The sequence below is a fragment of the Pseudonaja textilis genome, chromosome 2 (genome assembly GCF_049901715.1).
Source record: "Pseudonaja textilis isolate UNSWEBS1 chromosome 2, rPseTex1.2, whole genome shotgun sequence".
Lineage (NCBI taxonomy): Eukaryota > Metazoa > Chordata > Lepidosauria > Squamata > Elapidae > Pseudonaja > Pseudonaja textilis.
In genome coordinates, this window is record NC_141991.1 from 232448419 (window position 1) to 232471723 (window position 23305).

A 23305-nucleotide genomic window follows, 5' to 3' on the forward strand; every position below is an offset into this window, starting at 1 on the left:
GTGAGGTATGTTCATTTTGGGACTGGGGCAAATGAGCAAGAATGGAACACTTCTCCAGTAATAGGGAATCCAATGTAATATGAGCAATCTACCGTTTCTCTCTTCAGCAGATGCCTATCCTCAAAATACACCCTGGATGTTCAGGGTAGCTCTGTATCCAAAACTTTTTCAGGGATTTGGGAAGAAAGAGGAATGTTTATACTTGATTCATTCACACCTGTCTCTCAGTGGAATTATACCAGAGTAATTTTGAGACTTGGCACTGTATCTGAGTGTCTGTTGTAGTTTCAAAGCCACTTGAAACCCCAACATTCCTTTTTTGCTTTCAAATGTGTCTGCAACATTTAGAGATGCAGCCTTGGGCCATTTTAAGCCTTAGACTAGTCTAATAAGTTTTTAAAACTGCTTTCTAAACTGCAACCAAAAATCGGGAAAGAAGTAGAAATCTACAGCTTTGTTCCCTAGCATGACATTGTCCACTCCAGAGGGACTTTCTTGTCTTATAATGTAGCCCCAGGCACTGAGAAGATTTAAAGCATAATTGTATGCAAATCTGCCTTGCAGTAACTCCATTCAGCACTGTGGGACCTCCAATAAATATGCCCAGAGCAGGACTTTTTAAAAATATGTGGCTTATTATTATTATTATTACAGTACAGGCTTTTCAAATGGACATTGAAGTTTCTTAGAAAAGTTTCTCTTTCTTCTTTGTCTTCCAAATGTCTCTTCATGACTTAAAGAGGTCAAGAAAACATGCTAGGCTTTGTATTAGAAAGTAGGATATGAGTGATGTTAAGCAACTCTTCAGAGCTTAACCAGATCACCTCTGAATTGGAATAGGAAGGAATTTCCTGACCGTAAGAAATAATTAACCAATGGAACAGCTTGCCTCCTGGAGTTGTGATGCTTCATTACTGGAGGTTTTCAGGAAATAATTGGATGGTTTAAGGTCTCCTACCTTGACTAGGAGATTGGACTAGAAGATCTCCAAGGTTCTTCCCATTGGCCTCTGCAACTTTTTATACAAAGACTTGGAAATTTCTTAATTAAGTCAAAGTAAGCAGCTGTTTGGTACCTGGGTTTTAAATTAAATAAACAATAAAACATTTAAGATAGTGCAGATGCCATTGAATCAATTGAGAAAGTGTTGGGAAAGCAAACCTACTTCACCTCATCCCCTTCACCCCTATCAATGCCTGTTTACTTACCTTCTTGCAATCTTATGTCAAGCAACATTTTTAACATTTTTGCTTTATTTACTTAAAGTAGAATAAAATCAGTCCTTCACGTTTCTCTTGGGGAAAAGAAAGCCTCCTCACCACCAGCACCCATTGCAAAATTACACATTCAGGAAATAGATGTAAAATTGCACAGACCACTGCTGATGAACCTTCTCAGCTATATACTGGAGCAGTATTTCTCAACTTTGGCAACTTTAAGACCTGTGGACGTCAAGTTCCAGAATTCCCCAGCCAGCCATGCTGACTGGGAAATTCTGGGATTTGAAGTCAACAGGCCTTAAAGTTGCCAAAGTTGAGAAACAATACATTAGAGCCTATTAAAAAAATCTCAGGCCTGTCTTATTTTTGCAATCCCAGGCAGACAAGGTGTTAGGAATATAAGTCACCTAACAGGTATTTGGGTTAGAAATATATAAACCAGGATAGACATTTTAATACTGTCTCTTTAAGAGAATGCTAAAACCTGCAATTAGGTGTGGTTTCTCAAACGGCCATAAGATGGAGCCAGAAACCTGGTTTGTCATAGTCTTAGTCTCAGAAGAGAGTGTGTCTGAGTGAGTATCTCTATTTCCTTCTGTTGCAAAGTATTGCTGTTGCTCCATTTCTTTTAATTGACTGATATTACTGGATTTAATGTAAGTCTGATACTGAACTGTTTTTGACACTGGACTTTGATATTTGGATTATCCCTGGATTGAAAACTGACTGATTTACCTGTGAATGACTTTGGACTGCTTATTTTGGACTTCGCTTAAACCTTTCTGGAAGTAAAAACTACATTTACTGTACAGTGTATCTGTGTACTGTGTGTGTATTATTCAAACACTTCTCTCAAATACGTCCCCCTGTATGCGCTCATTCTCCTAATGGGGAATTACCTCAACACAAGGTTTTTACAGTGCTTGATGATGTTCTGCAAGTTATCTAAGCTTGTTTCAAAAAAAGGCCCTGTAGCATCCCACCTTTAAATGTTCTACAATGTCCTTGTTCAAAACAATCCAGAACATTTTTGCATGCAGAAATATAGCATTCTATGAAAAGCATCAGATTTTCTTAAGAAATAAGCATTTTCTGGCAGAAATTACAAGTCCCATTATACCTCCTTACAAAAGATTGGAAGGCCAAGCTTTGATTCACTTGCTGCATTTGCATCTTCATCTAAGCAATTTTTGATATCTGCTTCAATTCAATATCTGTATATTGATAATCACAATATACACCGAGTCTCCAGAGGATTCCTAAGTTATGGAGTTTGGATTGCCTGGAATAGAGCAGACCTTGGTATTTTATACCCTTAGACCACATTTGGCCCCTTTGGCTGTCCCTGACCAGCCTGTGTGGATTGCTTTTGCTTCAAAGACAACTGCTTTAAAAAAAAAAAAATTACGTATGCATTCCTATGTACTTTCACAGCCCTATTGATTCTTTTCAACAATTCCAGTTTCTCATGTGGCCTCTTGGGAAAATTAATTGTCCATTTCTGAATTAGAGGGAAATGGATTTGCTGTTAACATACCCAGGGATGTTACAAACAGATTACACCATAGACCTGGTTCCACGTGTGGTTAACATTCAGTTGATTCCATTTTAATGTTGAGTTTTCCAACGATACTCTCAAAGATTCATTTGTTGAGAATGTTGTCTTCCTCCACTTTAAGATCTCTTTGTTTTATTGAAATCTGGAAATAACACAGTGATCTTTGACCTCTAACATCTATAAAGGAAATAAATTTCTTTTGGCTTAGCTTTCATCTATTTTTATCATCTATTTTAATTAAATTGTTACATTAAAAAAAACCTGTTAAGAACTCATTGAAAAGACATACAAAGAGAAATCATGCAAAAGGGTAAGGAATGTTGTTGGAATTTCCTTTTTTTAAAGCCCTCCCTCCCCCCTCCAGTTTTCTATTTCTGGTATCATATTTGGAATTCATAGCTTGGCTTCCTATTGTAGCACCCCACAGAGTTCTGTTTTTAAGAGTACTATGCTTACAGCTGTGTGTAAAGGAAACCACAGGAAAAGTTGGTTAGTTATGCAATGTAAGGAATGAAACTTTCAGTCATTTATATAAACATATAGCATATAAACATTATGGTGTATGTGTGTGTTGTATTATAAAATGCAATTATTGCTTTAATAATATGATGTATGTAATCAAAAATAACCTGTTCACTGAGATGAAAATTGTTGCAACCTTAAGTATATTTCCTTGATGTATTGAATTCCATAGATATTATTTTTGAAAAATGTTCTTAAGGGGCAATCTTATACCCTACACTATTGACCAAGTTAAGTTTACATACAAGATGTTATCCAAACCTTACTTTGAACATATTTGGGAATCTATTTATCACATGAATGTAGAAGAAGGTAGTACAATACCTCATTGCCAGTTTTTGCCTTGGATTCCTCTCAGATACAGTTCTCCCTAAGCCAAGATTTTATTCCCTAAAACTCAGAAGGAATTTGAAGACCATGTGCTTTTGTCTTCATTCTTGCCCAATTTAGAAATATTGAGAATGAGGAGGGAAATTTCCTTTCCCCATGAAGGTCTGCATCAGAAAATGTGGCACTCTCATAATGAAAGGAAAGAAAAACAAACTAACTTGCACACTTCTCCTCATCCACATCTTCGCATAGATATTTGGTGGTGTGATCTCAGAGGATTGATAGCGGCACACAGTCATGAGCTTCAGGCCTCCACTGCAATAAGGCAAGTTTAAACAGCTGGTTCACAACCCTAAACCTCATTTATATCTTATTATTGAGCATTGGTGTCTAGAAGTGTTGTCTGTTCTTTGTTGGGGTGTGATGAAAGATAAGAAAGTCAAAGGGGTAGTTATGAATATAAATGGAAGCTCTGCATGCACTCTGATTCATGCAGAATGGAACAGGGCTTTGATTGCCTGGTTGAAGAAATTCTGCCCCAATTGTGGTCATAAATTGAGAAGTACCTGTATTCCATCTAGCTTTATAAACCATGAGTTATTTAATCACATTGTTCTTTGACATAACTTGTGACCAACTGTTTCATGCTGTTTTGCCTTCCATCTACAATATTTTCAATAGTATTGGACAGCTCTGGAGGCATTTGCTACAAAATGTTTTCTTTTCAAGGAGATCTCCCTCTCAATCTTACTTGTGTTAACACTTCTGTTTGTATTACTTTGTTAGATTATTTTGTTCCTTTGGGAAATTCAAGAATGCCCAAGATCTCTTTCATCTCACCTGATATTGTTTAGAGATTTGCCAAGTAAGTACTTCCTAAATATATTTACAGAAGAAGTCTGAGTAATATGATTACACTTCACAGAAACACATTTACCTATGTATATGTACATATGTTTAAATGAAAGTTGGAAGTTCCATTCCAGATTAATTCATTTTGGAATAATTTTTGCCCTTGCCTAAAAAGATTTAAATATCTGAAGCCTGATCACATTTTTTCATAAACAGTGTGAAATGTTGGTATCTAGCATTCCACATTAAAAAAAAAATTTTTTTTCATCATTTTGGTGGAAGCTTCAAAGAAGATGAGCTATCAATATACCAGGAACTCTTAAATCTTCCTGTAAATCCTTGAACCCTGTGAAAAATGTAAATATCGAGAATTTTTAGTGTTGAAGTTTTTCTTAATAAAAGTTGTCATTTCCTCAAAATCTCATTAGTTTATGATACATAATAAATTATTAACATGTCAGCCATGTGTATGTACAACTCTTAAGACTGATAATTTTTCAAATGTATTTGATTAAAAAAATATACATCTGCCTATTTTCATTTGGGGTCTCAAGGGGGGTTAAAATGTTCATAAACAACTATCTAATCATTTAATCCACCTAACACCTAATTTGAAAACTATAAATACCCTGAATAAAAAGAAATGTTTTATGAAAAAAATTCCTCAAGATTAAAGTTGTTGTTCAGTATGGAATAGGAGGGGGTGGAATGTCCTTCACTGAAGGAGTTTACAAGGAAGATTGAGGGCCATCTAGTAGAGTTAGATTCCAAGATTCCTTCCAAACTATATATTCTATTAATCTGAAATGTCTCCTAAAAATAATTTAGAGAGGACCAGCTTCATTTCCACTGTCTAGTTCTTAAATATCCTAAATCCCTCACGGAAAAGCAGAATTAGTTCTTGATGTTAAGCATGTCTACATTATAGCAATAGCACTTTGACTTATATACTGCTTCATAGTGTTTTACAGCCCACTCTAAGCAGTTTACAGAGTCAGCATATTGCCCCCAACAATCTGAGTCCTCATTTTATCCATCTTGGAAGGATGGAAGACTGAGTCAACCTTGAGCCAGTGAGATTTGAACTGCCAAACTTCAGCTAGCAGTCAGCTGAAATAGCCTGCAGTACTGCACTCTAACCACTGCGTCACCTCGGCTCTATCTTATGCTTCACAAGCATGTCAAAGGTGGTATTTAATGGAAAACAGAAGTCCTATAAAATAATTGCTTTGATGTGTACATATTGATGTGGATATTGGTAAGGTAAACCCCCTACACATGCAACATAAAAGGTTCATCAATCAGGAAATGCTTATGTATGCATAATACTAATATCTACCTGACTGACTTTTATACAGACATAAAAAATTATATTAAAACAAATATTTTCATCAAATCAAGTCTACAACTCTGAGTTTAATGAGTCAGATGTTTTTCTTCCCCTGGGTGCTTACTTTAAAAGTTGTCCTTGATTACAAACTAGCCTGGGAAGAGTGCCATCCTGTTAATCTTAGCTGGCAATTTTGGACACAAGAAGAGCAAGAGATGAAATTGTGGTCATGGCAAGGAGGACTTCTAACAGTCCACATTGGCAGATGAGAGGGAATGGTGATTTTGTCTTACAAAGTTGACTACTTGCAAAAAACACTTTTGGGTTCAGTTAGACTACAAATAGAGAACATAGACTACAAATAGAGAACATAGACTACAAATAGTGAACAGGGACAAGTCTGTCTAAGATTTGCCTGTGCTAATTTATATATACACACGAGATAAATGTGATTATGGTTATCTTAAATAGAACCTTTCAGCCTAATAATGAATACATTTACTTAATTTGCCTGCTGACTACTGATACATTGTCCCTAAGTGAACTTCGGAGTTGGCAGCCCTTCAAATAGACGAGGCCTTCATCTGACAGATTCTTTTCTGAAAATAGGATACTTGCTGGGGCGTCCATGACATGGGCAAGAGGTTGAATAATGTTAAATGCTATTATTTTAATTATGTAGATCACATAATTCATATTGTTTCTGCTGTGCTGTTAGGATGCATGTGCTCTTATTGTGATTTGCTTTTGATTCCTCTAGATACATCACCCTATTCCTCATCTGTATCTCCTGCTTTGTCCATATCATGATTATGCTTACAGCTCCTTGAAATACCTTGCAATTAACAACTTGAAAATATGTAAACTGCTGGTTGGAAATCACTGAGGACTCACTGCTTGAGCAATTTCTTTTTGAGAATAGCATGCATTTTATTGAAGCCCTTTCTTGAATTGTCTTTGACAGCTTAAATGGAATCTCGGGTACCTCCTCCCATGAAAATCTGCTACCATGAAGTTGGAAGGCAGGAAATTTATTGAAGGAAGGGCCATTTAGATTTTTTCCAGCCTAATCAAAATAAATATCCATAGATTGTACGAAAAGTGCTAATCATTTAAGCGATTCTACAATGATAACTATCTGAACTATGGAAAGATGAAACCACAGGTCCCTGACATCTCTCCTCTCTTTGTTGTCTTTGGCATTGGTCTCTGAGTGCAATCTACCTATCTAAATATTGACAGGGTCATTCTTTTTTGTTTCAAAACATACTTTTCTCTGGCTTTTAAAGTCATGCTGCCAAACTTTAAAGCAGTTTTCTCTATCCTGCTGCTCTTGTTAGCTGGCTGAGGGATTATGAAAGTGGGATTTCAACATATTTGGAGGTACCAGGTTGAGGTAGGACTACTTTAAAGTAACAATCTATTGTCTTATTGCTGCAGTTGCAAAAAAGGATAGAGACAGAAGCTATAGGGTTAGATATATGATCTCTCTTCCTGATGCTTGGTGTTCCTTTTGTGCAAAAAGTTTGTAAAGATTTGCAGAGATACAGAACCAATGTGAGAACAAACTTGTCCTAAGAGAAGGTATGTAACCTACTCACTTTTTCCCCACCCTCTTTTACTCCTATGCACTTTTCTGGCAGACATCCTTGAGCATTTGAGACGGATGTGAGAGAATTTCAGTCCTCACTGGAAAACAAGCCAACTAAACATAACAGATTACATCAGCTCAGGCTTTTCAATTCCTGGATGGTAGCAGTGTGCTAATCCAAACTTCATCCTGGATTTCGCAAAGTAAAACAAGGGAGGCTGGCAAGAGCACAGATTGAGGAAACTGACGACGGCCGGCCTTGTGGGCAAGAGGCTGTATAAAGCTCCAAAATTTGTAAGCTGATCTTCAGAATTTTGATATTGGGTTCTTCGCTCCTGTATCCCTGAACAGAAGACATCTGACTGAATTTTTGCAACCTGTCATTGCGGACAGTGTAATTGGGCTTTCATCACACCAGGAGCCATGGCTAGTTTTCTGGTGCTCACTCTACTTCTGGTACCCATGAATGTCAGAGCTACCTGGAGCGCCAAGTATGCAGTAGATTGCCCAGAGTCCTGCGACAGCAGTGAATGTAAAAATCCACAGCATTGTAAGCGGACTGTGTTGGATGACTGTGGCTGTTGTAGGGTTTGTGCTGCAGCTCTGGGAGAAACTTGCTACCGGACAGTTGCAGGAATGGATGGTGTCAAATGTGGGCCTGGACTGAAGTGCCAATTCTTTTCTGAGGAAGATGATTTTGGAGATGAGTTTGGTATCTGCAAAGGTAAAGAATGGTCATTGGATAACATTATCTATCATGACAATTAATGGTCAATGTATAGCTATTGGAAATTGCTCCAAAATATATCTGTTGATCATGTGTATGTGTGTGTGTGTGTGTGTGTGTGTAAAATATATTTTGTAGGATAATTAACCTGTGATTGAAAAAGATAGTTATTGATGGTATTCATATACCTAGCAGAGGTATCTTCATTTTACCAGAGGCTATAAAATGGTTCAGAATTTCTCTACTTAGCAGACTGGAAAATAATTGCCTAAAGTACCCAAGAAGTTGAGCATTTAATCCTAATTCTACTGGCACGCTATTACCCATGGGGAAACAATAAGCAGATATTATTTGAAAAACTTATAAAAGTATTTCAAAAGTGCTTAGGTCAATATTCTTTCCCAGAGAAATATAATGTATTTTTATATGTGCTGCAATGAAGAGAATAACACCTGCATTTTATAAGATGGATATAAGCTTTAGAAGGAAAGCATAGATATGGTGATACACTCTGGTTTCTCTTCAGATTGTATAAATCTTTCACTTACATATTATGTAAAAAGCAGAAGAAGAATTCTAGAGTTAAGCTGCAGAAGGAGGATTCCATTTTTTTGATGCTGCCATGTTAAAAAAGGCATCCTGCACATTGTACACAAGTATGCCATGTAGTCAACTCTGTACTTTCTTCTTTCTACTGAAATAATTTTGTATACAGTCTCTTCTTTCTTTCTTTCTTTCTTTCTTTCTTTCTTTCTTTCTTTCTTTCTTTCTTTCTTTCTTTCTTTCTTTCTTTCTTTCTTTCTTTCTTTCTTTCTTTCTTTTCCAAGTTAAAATAGGCTGCAATCTAAGGTGTCTTTGGTGACATACCACAAATAGCTTCGAACCCTTTAAAAGACAAGTGTAGGTCCAGATATATGGGACCTCAACATAGCTGAAGACCATCTGATTAAGAAGTTTCTGCTGAGTTTCAGTGAGATCGAAATGGTCCAGTTAATTTGGAGCAAGGCTAACAAACTAGCAAAGAAACCTGTACAGAAGTCAGAAGGAGTCAGGTCATTTCTTTTTTTGTTAGTATAAATTAAGTGTCTATATAGCTGTAGGAATCTGTTAATACGTGAATATAGCCTCTTTTGGATTACTTGAGGCTATAATCTTGCAAACGGTTGTTGGAGAATATCTTCTAGGTGATTATGTTCAATTTTCCTTCAAATTTGCAATTATTACTTTGGAGTAAACTTCTTGGTAGTTTTATAGAAAGCACATTTCTGCAAACAGGCTACTTGAGTGAATAGATTACATATTTACATGTTGAAGTGGTGTACTGTGAGTGAAGTGATTTTTGTGGCTTTTAAGAAAGGAGAAGATAAGCTAAATATTCTGACAAAATAAATAGTTTCAAATTATTCCAGATATAACTTCAGTGACATCATTTAGTTACAAATAGCAATAAAACTCTACACTGCACACTGTTCTTACTTTTTCTGATGTTCATTTGAGTGTGTCCTACTGCGTTCAATGCAGTTTACTCCCAGGTAAGTATCTGCCGACTTTCAACACTGAAGTCCAAACACAGTTATTGAAGAATTATTTTCTTCAGTAATTAGTTTGATCATCAATCTATTTTGGTGACTTTGAACACTTTTCTTTTAAAGTGTTCAAAGCATCTGTGGTAAAAGAAACAAGAAACACCTTAGATTGCTGGTCTATTTTAACTTGGGAAAAAAAGAAAGAAAGAAGAAAGAAAGAAAGAAAGAAAGAAAGAAAGAAAGAAAGAAAGAAAGAAAGAAAGAAAGAAAGAAAGAAAGAAAGGAAGGAAGATGGATGGATGGAATATTTTGATACTTACATAGAAGGTAAATTAAGAATGTAGCTTTAAGAGTAGACTCTAAAACATGCACACATGTACACATGCACACACATACACACAAACACACACACAGGGGACCCCTTCTTATAAAAGCAAACTAAATACAGATAGAGCATGGCAGGTGCCCACTGGGTACTGAATCTCAGAGGTTTCTAACTCTGAACAGCAACCTCTGAACCCACATTTGTTCTTCAATAAATAAACAAGGCTACCAAGATTTTAAACTCCCACTAGAAGATTAATAGTGTTGATAAACTCCCCTTCTCCTTTAAAATATGCTGGGAGATAATGAGGATCCTTCAGATTCAAGGTTCTAAAGTCTTCTAAAATATACTGTAGTCATTTGAATGTCTTTACAGAGATTTTCTTGACTGTTAAGAAGAATTTATGTAACTATCAGGTCACTGCCAATAGGAAGTAAGAGAATGAGATGCTTCTGTTATCCAAAATAAACATTCTGAACATTCTTTCTCTCCCCTCTTTCCTCTGACAGAATATAATTTTCTATCTACTGTCTAAACTGATAAATCCAGTTCAGTCTTAATTAATTTATTTATTTACATAACCTGTAAATAGGTTATTAAGTCTTGCAAATATGGGACTCCATATGTCCTTCTTGTATTAGTAACAAAGAAAAAAAAGATTTCTGTTATTCAAATAATCATTTTGGTCATATAAGATGTAAGCTTGCATTGTAAACAGATACACATATAAATATGCTTTAAAGTATAACAGGTTTTGTATATTTTTTTACAAGTTTCCAACTTCAAAATACCACTGTTGATGATGGTGATAGTATATCTTGCTTTGCTGCTTATATTATAACCTAAAAGCTGGTTAATATGTCATGTACTGCTGTGTATTAAAGCAATTAACACTTCTCTACAACTAGATTGAATTTGCATGTTGGAAAAGGCCCATACATGTTGGAGCCATTAAACTTTTGCTCCATCTTGATTCAAATGTCAATTTTAGATGTTGATTCAAATATCAATTCAAGAAGAATGCTTTTGAGAGTCAGCCTAAATATCTGACAAGGCTGTTAAAATAGTTAGAATGTTAGAATAGAATAGAGCTGGAAGAGACCTTGGAGATGATCTAGTCCAGCCTCCTGCTCAAGCAGGAGAACCTATACTATCTCAGATAAATGCCTTCCTAGTTTCTTCTTAACTTCCAATGATGGAGTGCCCATGATTTCTGAAGGCTAATAAAAATAATAATGAATAAATGAACAATGAATAATAATATTAAAACCAAATAACTGGTTTTTTAAAAAGATACAGTATTGAGCAAAGTCTAGGATAACTTAATTTTACTAGAACAAAATCAACAAAACCATGGCTAGTAGTAACAATAGGATTGTCAGGTTTGAGCTGCAAAAAGTCATGTGATCACTAGATGGGAGCAAAGAGACCTAGAAAATAAACTACTTGTTACCTCCAGTGGCTGTATTTATTTCTGCATTCGAGATAACCATTGAAGGTAAGAAGGAAAGGCCAGGGTTAATCATTACTTTTCAGGCATGCTCTCTAGCCTTGAGAAGAAAAAACACCTCACACTCCTACAATAATGTTAATCTGTTAGAAGAAAAGGTGAAGTTCTAGAAGGCCATATCAAACTTCTAGAATCAACTAAATGGGGATGACAGCCATTTTTGTAATATGTACACTTTGGATCATGAGATAGGGCAGAAAGTTCTGTCTTACATTCCAAAGTCAAGATGCAGCATAGTCAAATTTAGCTGAATTAATTTGTCAAGGGTCATAATAATACAAGAGATAAGGAATAAGTTGTCAAGACTTTCCCAACTCCCTTAGTCTGAATCATATTTATTTGGCTGATTTTTTAAAATTGCTCCCAAAATTATTGCAATATTTTTTGTTTTAAACATTTAAAAATGAATAGCACAGGCATCCACTGGACCCATGAGGGTGGGGAGAGAATGCCAACATGGCAACCATGAGCCTCTCCCCTCTTTTAATGTGTGTCATGACACAGATGCCCCTATAGCAAGTATCATTGTTAAAGAGACACTACCCCTTATTTTTGTGTTAGCTAAACATTATAGAAACTCCCTTGGTGGTATCAACAGTTTAAAACCATGAAAAAATCTGCCCTTTTAAACTCAAGGGTGATAGATACTCCCTTGTAGAGGTTTTAAGGAAGAGGCTGCTTAGAGATGAGGAAAGATTGCTATAGCCACAGATTTTGGCATCATGGAAAAATTGGATTAAATGACACTCAACCCCTTCCAGCTCATTGTAGGAAACGATGTATCTTTTTTGAAGATGATATACACATACACATGCCATATGAAAACAAGGAATATGTTTATTGTCTCAAACTTCATTTATTTTTCCCTGCTATTTCAATATTAATACAGTCCCAAGTCCAGTGGGATTGTTCTAACATCACTCTGTGCAAACAAACCTTCAAATGAAAAGAAAATATAGAGAAATAATGTGGGTAATAACACTAGTCTTTGTACTGATTAATGTGAGCCATTTTTATACCTAGCCAACTTTATCTACTCCTCCTAAATTTGTATTTTAAACGGCTGAAATATGGGATTAACCTCCTGGATATGAAAAATAATATACAGTTGGAAAGAACATATTCATAGAATTTTTCAAGAAACAAAGATAATTTATTTGCAATCTTGGAAATGTAGGAAGATAAATATATAAGCATTGCTATAATGAATTTTCATGTTATGATATGATGAAAACCTTAAACAAGCCTTCCTCATTTGGCATTCTCCGCTTGTGTTGGAACACAACTCTCATAATTCCTAGGAAGACTGGTCCCTAGGAATTCCAGGAATTGCAATCCAGTATTTCTTACAAAACACTCTTTTAAGGGAAAGAGATTTTAAATGAAGAGGTGACATTTTATAGTACTATCCAAGGATGCTGTTGAATCTACTGCGGTTTACAAAATAAACTGAAAATAAAAATAATTGTGAAATAATAGATTACTTTGTAAAAATTGTGTACGTTTGGGATTGTGAATCTTCTGCATATTTGTTAAAGGAAATAAAGGAAACTCTTTGTGATTTAATTCCATGGCATACATGTCTATTCAGTAAAATTCAAAGACAGCAGAGGCAAAGTATATTTAGAGTTGCATTCATAACATTCTACTTAATTGTTTAATTATCAAATTTGCATGCTGATGAATCTTTCAGACTCATAGTGGCTTGCAAAATACTGATGTCAAACAAAATGCTTCTGCAATATAACAAAAGGTTAAATCACAATAATATGTCTATTGTTTTCTAATATTTTATCTTGCAGAGTGTCCTTATGGTACTTATGGGTTGGATTGTCTAAGAACCTGCAGCTGTCCAACTGGCATATGTGACAGAGTAACTGGGAAGTGTATAAAGTTTTCTTTTTTCCAATTGGCCGCATCAAAACCCCCCCACCAACGTAAATTACTGCCACCTGCAGGTAAACCTAATTGCATACATTTCTTAAGGGTATAAAACAGGGGTGTCAAACTCAAGGCCTGCAGTCCAGATCCGGTTCACAATGTAGTCGGATCCGGCCCGCAGGGCTGTCCTGGTCTACCCAGTGTGAAGAGGAAAGATCAGGCCAGCATGGCTTCAGCCTGGTCTACCCAATGGGAAGAGGAATCATGCCAGGACTTTGGGAAATGGCAGCAAACTGGCCATGCCCACCCAGTCAGCCACGCCCATCCCCCCCAAGGTCAACCACAACCCTGCTGTGGCCCTCAATGAAATTGAGTTTGACACCCTGGTATAAAGCATTAGAAGATTTTTCCATGCCAAGAGTATTCTCATTCGCAAATTGTATTGAATTAATTGAGTTGTGTATCACAGTTGTATTATATGTACTCCAGAGAACCTCCTGGAAGATAACAAACCCCTGATGCTTTGCTTCAAGAAATATTTGACCCCAGTAATTATTTATTGGCTCAGAATTCAATAAATGCACACAGAGAAGACTGTTGAGGCATGGTACTTTAGTAATTCTGCTGTTGTAATCAAAGAATGATTATTACTTCCCTTATCATTCTCCTGACCTCCCAACTCCTGTTGTGCTGCCTCATTGTGGCAGCAGGATATTTCTAGGAGGATGAGCAAAGAATGCTGGAGCATATGCCAAAAGCATATGTACCCAGCAGGGTCACCCAAGATGCTAAGGCTGTCATATTTGCCCTGCTAAATCTATATTGGCAGCAGTGATTTAAGAAGATGATGGAGACAAAGGCATCAAATCATACTCTGTGGGAGGAGGCATAAGTAAATCAGTTCTATATTTTCACCAAGATAAACATATAGATAGAAATTCTTAAGAGTCAACAATGATTTGATGGCACATAATCGATTAAAAATGTTTGATTATCTTAATTAAAGGCTTTATTGAAGCACTGAGCATTGTGTTTGAATATTAATATTTTGATTCTCATGGAAAACTTTTGAGATTTATATTGGTACAAATTTGTTCTATAAAAATATTCCCATTTCTCTTGAACGTTATCCCTGAAATTACACGAGCATGTGTAAAATCAAATTCTTGTGATTCAGTTCATAAGATCATCAGTAAAGGGTTTAAAGCAGGGATCCCAAACCATGGTCTGTTGACCAGCACCGGGCCGTGGCATGCCCGCAACCAGGCTGCACAAAAAAGCAAAGCCCATCCACAGGATGCAGGCAACATGCAAAACCATGCCCCTGCGGTCCACAAAAAAACCCTTTCTCCATGGAACCAGTCTCTGTTGCTGAAAAGGTTGGGGGCCACTTATTAAAAGATTTCCCTGTGTGGTTGAGACTGATTCAAGGGTATGGTGCTCATCTCTAATTATTAGCCTAGGGAGTCGATATTTGTGAGAGACGCTTCCATTCATCATGTGGCCAGCATGAAAGATTATCATAATGTGTTGAGAATGGACATGATATTTAAAGTTCTTGATTCAGACAAAAAGTTAGTTAAAAATCCACGTCTTGATTTTTTAAAAAAACTAATCCCCATTTTTTTTCTCATTTAAACTTTCAGAGAATGACATGGGATCTGGCAATGGTAATTCTGTAGAAGAGGATTTTGTGAAGGAAAAAGACATCCACTCTCCAATCATGAAATGGCTAAATCCTCGCTGATATTAGCCTATGTGGGTTAGATTTCTAACCCATGCTTTCTTCTAATAGTGAATGTTCCACAAACCACTTTAAAACAGTAGATCTCTTGCAGAGGAAATGGTAATTTTTTAAAAAAGAAGATCCAGTTTATGTATCTTTGGGAAAGATTGAATTTCAGTAAAAACTGTGTACAGTGTACATGATTTTTAGAATATCTTCTGAATACTAAATGTATCATGAATCCTTGAATGTAAAATATAGTTGGAACTTGCATATTGCTGGAGCTTACATTTTTATTGAAACACATGTATATATCTTATTTTTTAACATTCTCAATTCTATATGTCCTGCACAAAATTTTTATTCATCAAAGAACTGAAAATGTATAGGGGATAAAAATTAGTATATGTATTGTCTAGACTGAAATCCTAATTCCAGCAGTAGAGTAACAATAGGTAATAGCTGTTGAATATGGAACCAGCCTTAATTCTGAATCCTATATATGTTATTTGCCAGCAAGTCCAATAAATACAGTAGGATTTTCTTTTCTATTAAGCATTGAGAGAATTTACTTTATGGCCACAGTCTTATTCAGAGCTAAACAACTTTTTTACTGTTACCAATTAGCTTTACCCACATTCAGTTTTTCTGACTCAGATACAAATAGGTCTCCCGTTCATCTCTGGGTTACTACTTTAGCACTGCTAACCTCAAAGATTAGTTTTCTTCTGTTGAAATCAAAAAGATGGTAAAATCTTTAGGGATGACTGGTCTTAACAATTACCTTCGTTATGGGTAACTTATTTGTGAACATTAAATGGTGAAAGCTCAGTATCTTAGAATGTATTTATTGGGGTTAAATTCATTATTCCCTTTTGCAGAAAATTTAGTCTGGCTTGAATTGTGCTGGCTTGAATTGTAAAGCTAAACTGTGTATCTGAAAGTTGCAGCTCATAATAAGAGTGCCAATACAATCAACATTACAGAAGTGCAAACACTTGCTCTCTAAGTTAATGGATCATTTGAAGGCAAATACGATTTGAGGCTCCTTCAGGAATTCTGAGTTGCATAAAGAGGAAAAAGTTGCTTGTGTGGTTTGGTGGGCAGGATGAAAGAGTTTATTTAAATAGTGTTGTGAATATTTGCATGAGTATAACTCTTTCATTTTTTGCTTTGCCAAATATGCTGAATCCTTCAATGTTGTGTAACTAACTTACTGTTATTACAATATAAGATTGCATTTCTATAGTTGTTACTGTCAATGTAATTAATCTTTAATAAAATGGATAAAGTCTACTGCTTCCACATTCTGAGTTCTGTCCAGGTTTAGTTTAATTCTTTTAAATTAGTTTCATTCAACATACATACAGTTTAACCTTGGGTATGCAAACTTTTTCCTTCATTCTGATATTTTTTGCACCAAAGGCAAATATATAGTTCAGGCGGGGCTATCAGGCGTCCAGCAAAAGGAAGGCATATTTTCCTTTTTGTCCTTCTGTCCAGCAGGCATAGCCTTAAAGTCAAACACTGTGTCTTCTGTATAGTGTGGGGTGGGCTTGGACTATTTTCACAACAACAGTCATTCACACTTACAAGTATTAGGATCTTGTAAATTGTCTGCTTCTTTTTTTCTTTTGTCCTTCCACAAACTCGAAAGCCTAGATTTACATTATTTATTCCCTGATCCCAGCAATCAGCTTTAATCCAGCCCCTTCAAATTTACAACCAGTATAGTCTCTAGACTTACATGTTTCTTTGGTGAATTTTGAAAAGTACATTGTTGTCCATTCTATATTATTGCTAGCACATGTCCTTGAAAATAAATATTGTTGGAAAAATATTTCCAGCCTTTCTGAAGCTGGAGAAGGCACTTTCATATACTGTACATGTGGGCCTAATTCCCCATTTTTGTTTTGTATTTTTCCTCCCTTCTCTCATTGACCTCCTTTCCAATTTCGCATTACAGGCAATCTCATTGTTTTGAAAGCATTTAACCAAACAGGATGGCAATTTGGGAATTCGAAGTCCTAAACCTCGATAGTGTGGTAGATTGGGAAGGGCTGAAGCAAATTGTTATATCTACTCAATAATTTTAGAAACTTTGTTTGTGGCATAGTTAAATTTCTGAAAACTCTCTTGAATTCAGTACAGGTCAAAACATGTACACTGGACTAAAATAAACATCTAAGTATAGTTACAGGTTCCATGAAGCTATTTTCTACTTTGCACTAGGAGGGAGGGAGAGAGACAGAGACAGAGACAGAGAGAGACAGAGAGAACAAAGCTGGCTTCATCCATTTGATCAATTTTGACATAACATGAAGTATGAATTCAGTCACTGTGTTTTGTAATCATGATTCATAATTAGCTCAGCTAATTATGATTAACCAAAACAATCATTGTTACTCAAATCAAAGCACAGTGTGTTCTTTGAACTCAGCCTATTTCTGATATGAAACTGTTGAGCTAACAATTGGATTGTGGAAACATCAGCATGTTAATTAATTGTGTCAGAAATTCCTTGGAAGATCTACTAACATTGAGGTTGCAATAACAAGTAATACAAAACTTAGCCTTTCAGTCGAACAGATGTTTTATTTTATAATCATTCAATCATTTGGAATATGCTTACACATAAAGCCCATCTATGTTAATGAAGCATCACATATACATTGTACTTGATCACACTTTTCAGAAATGTTCCCTACACCTACCTCTACCAGATTTGGAGGTTTATACTATTCACTCTGTTGTAACTTGAAACATTGAACATGGTATCCAGAATTTTATGTCAGGCAAGAAGACATAAGAACAGAGTATAAAAAAAAAGAAGAAAAGCCAAAAAATGTTAAAAGTATACGTAAGTGTAATTCAATTTATATCACAATGAACACTTTGACTTTAAAAAGAAATCCAGAAAATGTAATGACTAAGCCTAGAGAATAAAAAGTACTGGTAATCCTAGATAACCCAAGCTTTATGAACATACATGTTCTGCTAGTAAGGTTTCCATTTACATTTTTTCCCTCAGGGTTAGAAATTTAATAATCATCCTTTTTTGCTCACCAAAGGATGGCTTAATTCTAACACTCTCCCAATATACAAGAAAGACAATAGGCAAAATTCAGCTGTGTATTGCACAATTAGCTAATGTTAGGAATTAGCAAACTCTATGCTTGGTTTTTATACTGAAAACTTTTAGATTGGATGTGCTGAGGGAAAATCTTGGCTCCTGTACAAGTGGGTTTTAGATCAGGATATTCTACAATGGATTAATATGTAATTTCCTACCATTTACAGTTAGTCCTTGATTTATAACCATTTGTTTAATGATTAAAGTTACAACAGTGCTGAAAAAATGACCTATGATCAGTCATTACATTATAAATGTTACCGTGTCCCTGAAGTCATGTGATGAAAATTTGGGTGCTTGGCAGCCAGCATGCATTTACAATGATTGTGGCATCCTGGCATCCTAAATGCCACTTATGATCTTAGGGGGTGTCAAGCAAAGTCAATGGAGGAAGCTGGATTTATATAATGACTTCAGTGATGTGATTGACAAATGAAGTAATTCACTTAATGACCACAGCACAAAAGGTTATAATGTTGGGCACAACTCACTTAATGGCCATATTGCTTAGCAACAGAAGTTCTAGTCCCAATTATGGTCATAAATTGAGGACTAGCTGAAAAGTATTCTACACTTATTCATGGCAGTCCTTATGTTGCTTATATTAACTTAAGGGCAGCTTTTGACTCTATTCCTCTATTCCTCATGAGAGACTAGGGAGGAAACTAGAATCCATTGATTGTCATCTTCGCAGGTTGATAATTTTGTTATATCAAAACATACAATGCAAATTACAGGCAACTCTAATAGTGATTTAACCTCTCCTGTTCCTATCTTTGCCTCTTTTTTTAACTTCTAAACAAATAACATGATTGTGATTCTTTCTAAACTAGAATTTCATCAGGCTGCCTCGATGTGAGTGATATTGGGTTGGACACACCCAGCCAATAATATGACCACCAAGCCAAGTCCACCCAGTCACATGACCACCAAGCCATGATCACCACCTAAGCCATGCCCATAGAACTGGTTGTTAAAAAATTTGAATCCCACTGCTGACCTTTTTGTGTGGTTAGTCTGTGTTTCAGGATGTGAAGAATATTGTTTATGCCCAGAAGTTCTTGAAAAGAGAAAATGAGAAATGAGAAATATAGGAAATTTTAGTTTACAAAAGTGTAGCATTTATAAAACCTTAGTCCTTAGTGTTTATGAATGTTAATAAGGAAAATAGCTTTCATGCTATCTTTCAAAAGTCAGCCTGCATAGCCCTTTTATAGGGTGCTAAAGAACAGTGATTAAGTTATCCCATGGGTACCAAAGCATATATTTTAAAAGTTAGGAATCATAATTAACACCTGTCTATAGCACCGTATCTCTTTAAATAGCTGTTTTGATCACTGCAAAGTTTTGAAAGTATTTCCTGACACCTGGAAATTTGGTAAATATTTCCTGTTTTTATTGTGTCTGGAGAAGACAGGAATTTTCCAAGTTGAATCTGACTCCTTGACAGTCACTTGGATGACCTGCAAATGGGTATTTATTTATCTTTTTCCTTACTAGATGTCAATATGAACTCATTTTATTTTGGAAAAGACAAAATTGACTGTTGGGATTCAAAGCTAGTTGAATGCTGACTGTGATATTATTTTATCCTTTTAAAATAACTAAAATATTTTACAAGTGGTGAGTATAACATTATTTTTTAACATGTGATTCATAATAGTTATTAGCCATCGTTCATACTTGCTTCTTTTTTTCATTCTGAGTGATTGCAATCTAAACACAATTACAAAGGAGTAAGCCTATGGGACAAAGTAGAAGAGATAATGGTGTAATCCTCCTATCCATCCACCCAGCAAATGCCGAAAATATGTACAGGAACACTCTCTAACTCTCATAAACTGATGACAGATAGCAGATAACCTCTGACAAACTTCATTCCTAAAAAAAAATCCCTGATACACTACATTCACAGTTTCGTATTTCAGTTCTATGCCCATCCATCCTTTAGTTCACCTTGGTGCTCAAAACCAAGGGCAGCAAAATGTTGTTGGATAGCTTTGTCCATTTAAAAGAAAATATTTGTTTAATTCTTTATTTTAAAATATTTAGGCCAATCATCCCAAGTTGGCCACAAAATACAGACAACAACTACTGGTATCAGGAGGCTAGAGATAACAAGAGATCAGTTTGATATAGTGATTAAAGCATCAAACTAGAAAATGGGAGACAGTAAGTTATAGTATATAGGGGGACACGGTGGCTCAGTGGCTAAGACGCTGAGTTAGTCGATCAGAAAGGTTGGCAGTTTGGCAGTTCGAATCCCTAGCACCATGTAACAGAGTGAGCTTCTGCCAATCTAGCAGTTTGAAAGCATGTAAAAATTCAAGTAGAAAAATAGGGATCACTTTGGTGGGAAGATAAGAGCATTCCGTGCCCTTTTGGCATTTAGTCATGCCAGTCACATGACCATGTAGACATCTTCGGACAGCGCTGGTTCTTCGGCTTTGTAACGGAGATGAGCACTGCCCCCTAAAGCCAGAAATGTCTAGCATGTATGTGCGAGGGGAACCTTTAACTTTACCTTTAAGTTATAGTACTGCTTACTCACAAAACCAATAGGGGACCTTGGGCCAGTCACTCTTAGCCCTAGGAAAGAGGCAATGATAAACCACTTCTGAAATTTTTTTGCCAAGAATACTGCAGGGACATGTTCAGGCTATTTCTGAGAACTGGATACAGTTGAATGAAGAAGAAAAAAAGGGACAGAACATAATGAATGCTATTTTAATATTCAAATTCTCAAAAAACTTTGAACTAAAGCACTTTAGCTTCACAGAAGTCTCCACTTAATGGCTTCTAAATCACAGTTAAATCAACTTAGTTTTCCAAGGCCACTGATAACTACAGGAAGATAGAGATCAACCACTATAAACTTTTCAGACTGGAACATGATATGGTTTCTATGCTTAAATCCATGTATAAGTCTATCTTGTCCTTAACCAAGGGTACCAAAATATCTTTGGATAGATTTGTCCATTTTCACTTCTTATTTATATATCAGTCACTTGCCTATTACAGAACAATCTCGTGTTAGATTACCCACACTGGCACATTACTCTTTATTTCCTTCTTGCTGACTCCAGTTAGAGAATATGTTCTCTAATATTTTTATGGCATTCTTATTTATTATTACAGACAGGTCAAGATGGTGAATGTTCATCCACACACAACCATTAGGTGTCAAAATTGACTTGATGGTACCTAGTTAACCATTATTATCTAAGAAGATTGGTTGGGTGGAAATTTTTAGCTAAATGTTGGTAACAATTATGGATATTTTTATTTGAATAGTTGCACAGAGTGAGTTGGGTTTGCTGGCCTATATTACCCATTTCCTTTTTATTATACTGTGATCCTATTTATTTGTCACTGGTTTTATTCATACTGTTCAAATCTTGTAAATCACTCTGCAGATTCTGAGGAAAAGTAGAGTATTCTTAAACAAATAATCAGAACAAAAGAAACAGAATAATTCTAAAAATCTTTGTGTCAACCACAAATTGATAACAAAATCTTAGGAAAATAATATTGCTTGTCTTTTTAATTTCAAAATGTACTATTTGGAGAATTCTGTGCTTGTCAACATGATGAGAAATTGATTTTCTGTGCAGAAATGAAGATCAAAGCATTCCTTCTCTTCCTAGGTCTATTTTTGAAGAACAAGGCCAAAACACAAAACTGGAAAGCTATTGAAATCCAAAAACAATATTAGCAAGACCCAAAGAATGGAATACAATGGAAGAGGAGAACGCAAGAGAGTCCTTGCAGCTGTGACACATTTTCCTACTTGCTATTTTTAGCATGCTATTCCTGATTTTTATTTTGGATTTGTTTGGCCTCCTATAATACTTCCCTAACTCTTTTATAGCTCTTCCTTATAGAATGCATTTCAAACATTCTTTTCTTTCCTTCAGAGGAAACCCAAGCACTCCTAGCCAGCTTTAGAGATATGTGTTTATCTTGGCAAAATTAGCTTTCTTGGTCAATGCCATTTGCGAAAACTTTTCTGTTGGTTTCCCCCCCTCTTTCTTTTGCATCTTAGTATTTATGATTTTCTAGATCTCCTTTGAATGAAGTTATGAAGTTTTATTTTATTTACATATCAAACTCTTTGTCTTCCTTATATTAGATTATTGACATTTCAGGTCTAACATTATACACAGATCCAGCCCTATTCCATTAGCAGAATAATTTGGAAGCAAAATTTAGAATTAATAGAACATTTGGATTTTTCAAATGGAAATAGAGATTTAGAAAAATATCACTGAAATTGTGACCAAGAGAGATTTAGCATGACCATATATCCCAGTGTAGCAAGGACATCCTTTCATGTAAACTCAAAAAGCTCAAACTGCCCAAGGAGCTGCTGATACAGTTCTACAGAGGAATTATTGAGTCTGTCATCTGCATCTCTATAACTGTCTAGTTTGGTTCTGCAACCCAACAAGACAGACATAGATGTCTGCAGAAAAAACAGTTACTACCAACCTGCCTTCCATCGAGAACCTGTATACTTCATGAGTCAAAAAGAGGGCTGTGAAAATATTTACAGACCCTTCACATCCCGGACATAAACTGTTTAAACTCCTACCCTCAAAACAAAGGTATAGAGCACTGCACACCAAACAACTAGACACAAGGACAGTTTTTCCCCCAATGCCATTACTCTGCTAAACAAATAATCCATTCAACACTGTCCAACTATTTACAAAGTCTGCATTACTATTACTATTAATCTTCTCATCATTCCTTATTGCCCATCCCCTCCCACTTGTAACTGTATGACTGTAACTTTGTTGCTTGTATCCTTATGATATATATTGACTGTTTTGTAGTATGCTGATTGTACCCTATGACTATTATTAAGTGTTGTACCTGATGATTCTTGACTCTTGATTAATGTATCTTTTCTTTTATGTACATTGAGAGCATTTGCACCAAGACAAATTCCTTGTGTGTCCAATCACACTTGCCCAATAAAGGAATTCTATTCTATTCTATTCTATTCTATTCTATTCTATTCTATTCTATTCTATTCTATTCTATTCTATTTTATTCTAAAGGCTTTTTA

General features: G+C 35.7%; 1 protein-coding gene across 2 annotated transcripts; it reads left to right on the forward strand.

Annotated features, from left to right (window-relative positions):
* The first annotated feature begins 7058 nt into the window (after positions 1-7058).
* On the forward strand, positions 7059-16394 carry ESM1 (endothelial cell specific molecule 1). 2 transcript variants are annotated; one of them, XM_026716618.2, is made up of 4 exons: positions 7081-7208; positions 7456-8127; positions 13294-13449; positions 15019-16394. In XM_026716618.2, exons 2-4 carry the CDS (start codon positions 7827-7829, stop codon positions 15117-15119), a joined length of 558 nt encoding a protein of 185 aa, XP_026572403.1. In that variant the 5' UTR covers positions 7081-7208; positions 7456-7826; the 3' UTR covers positions 15120-16394. The 2 variants fall into 2 exon arrangements, with proteins under 2 accessions (XP_087783426.1, XP_026572403.1); XM_087927300.1 differs by having other exon boundaries at positions 7059-8127.
* The last annotated feature ends 6911 nt before the right edge of the window (positions 16395-23305 follow it).

Coding starts and splice junctions, on each gene's coding strand:
- ESM1 (XM_087927300.1), top strand. CDS start 7,827: ATGGCTAGTTTTCTGGTGCTCACTCTACTTCTGGTACCCATGAATGTC. Junction 8,128..13,293: donor TGAGTTTGGTATCTGCAAAG/GTAAAGAATGGT, acceptor TTTATCTTGCAG/AGTGTCCTTATGGTACTTAT. Junction 13,450..15,018: donor TAAATTACTGCCACCTGCAG/GTAAACCTAATT, acceptor TTAAACTTTCAG/AGAATGACATGGGATCTGGC.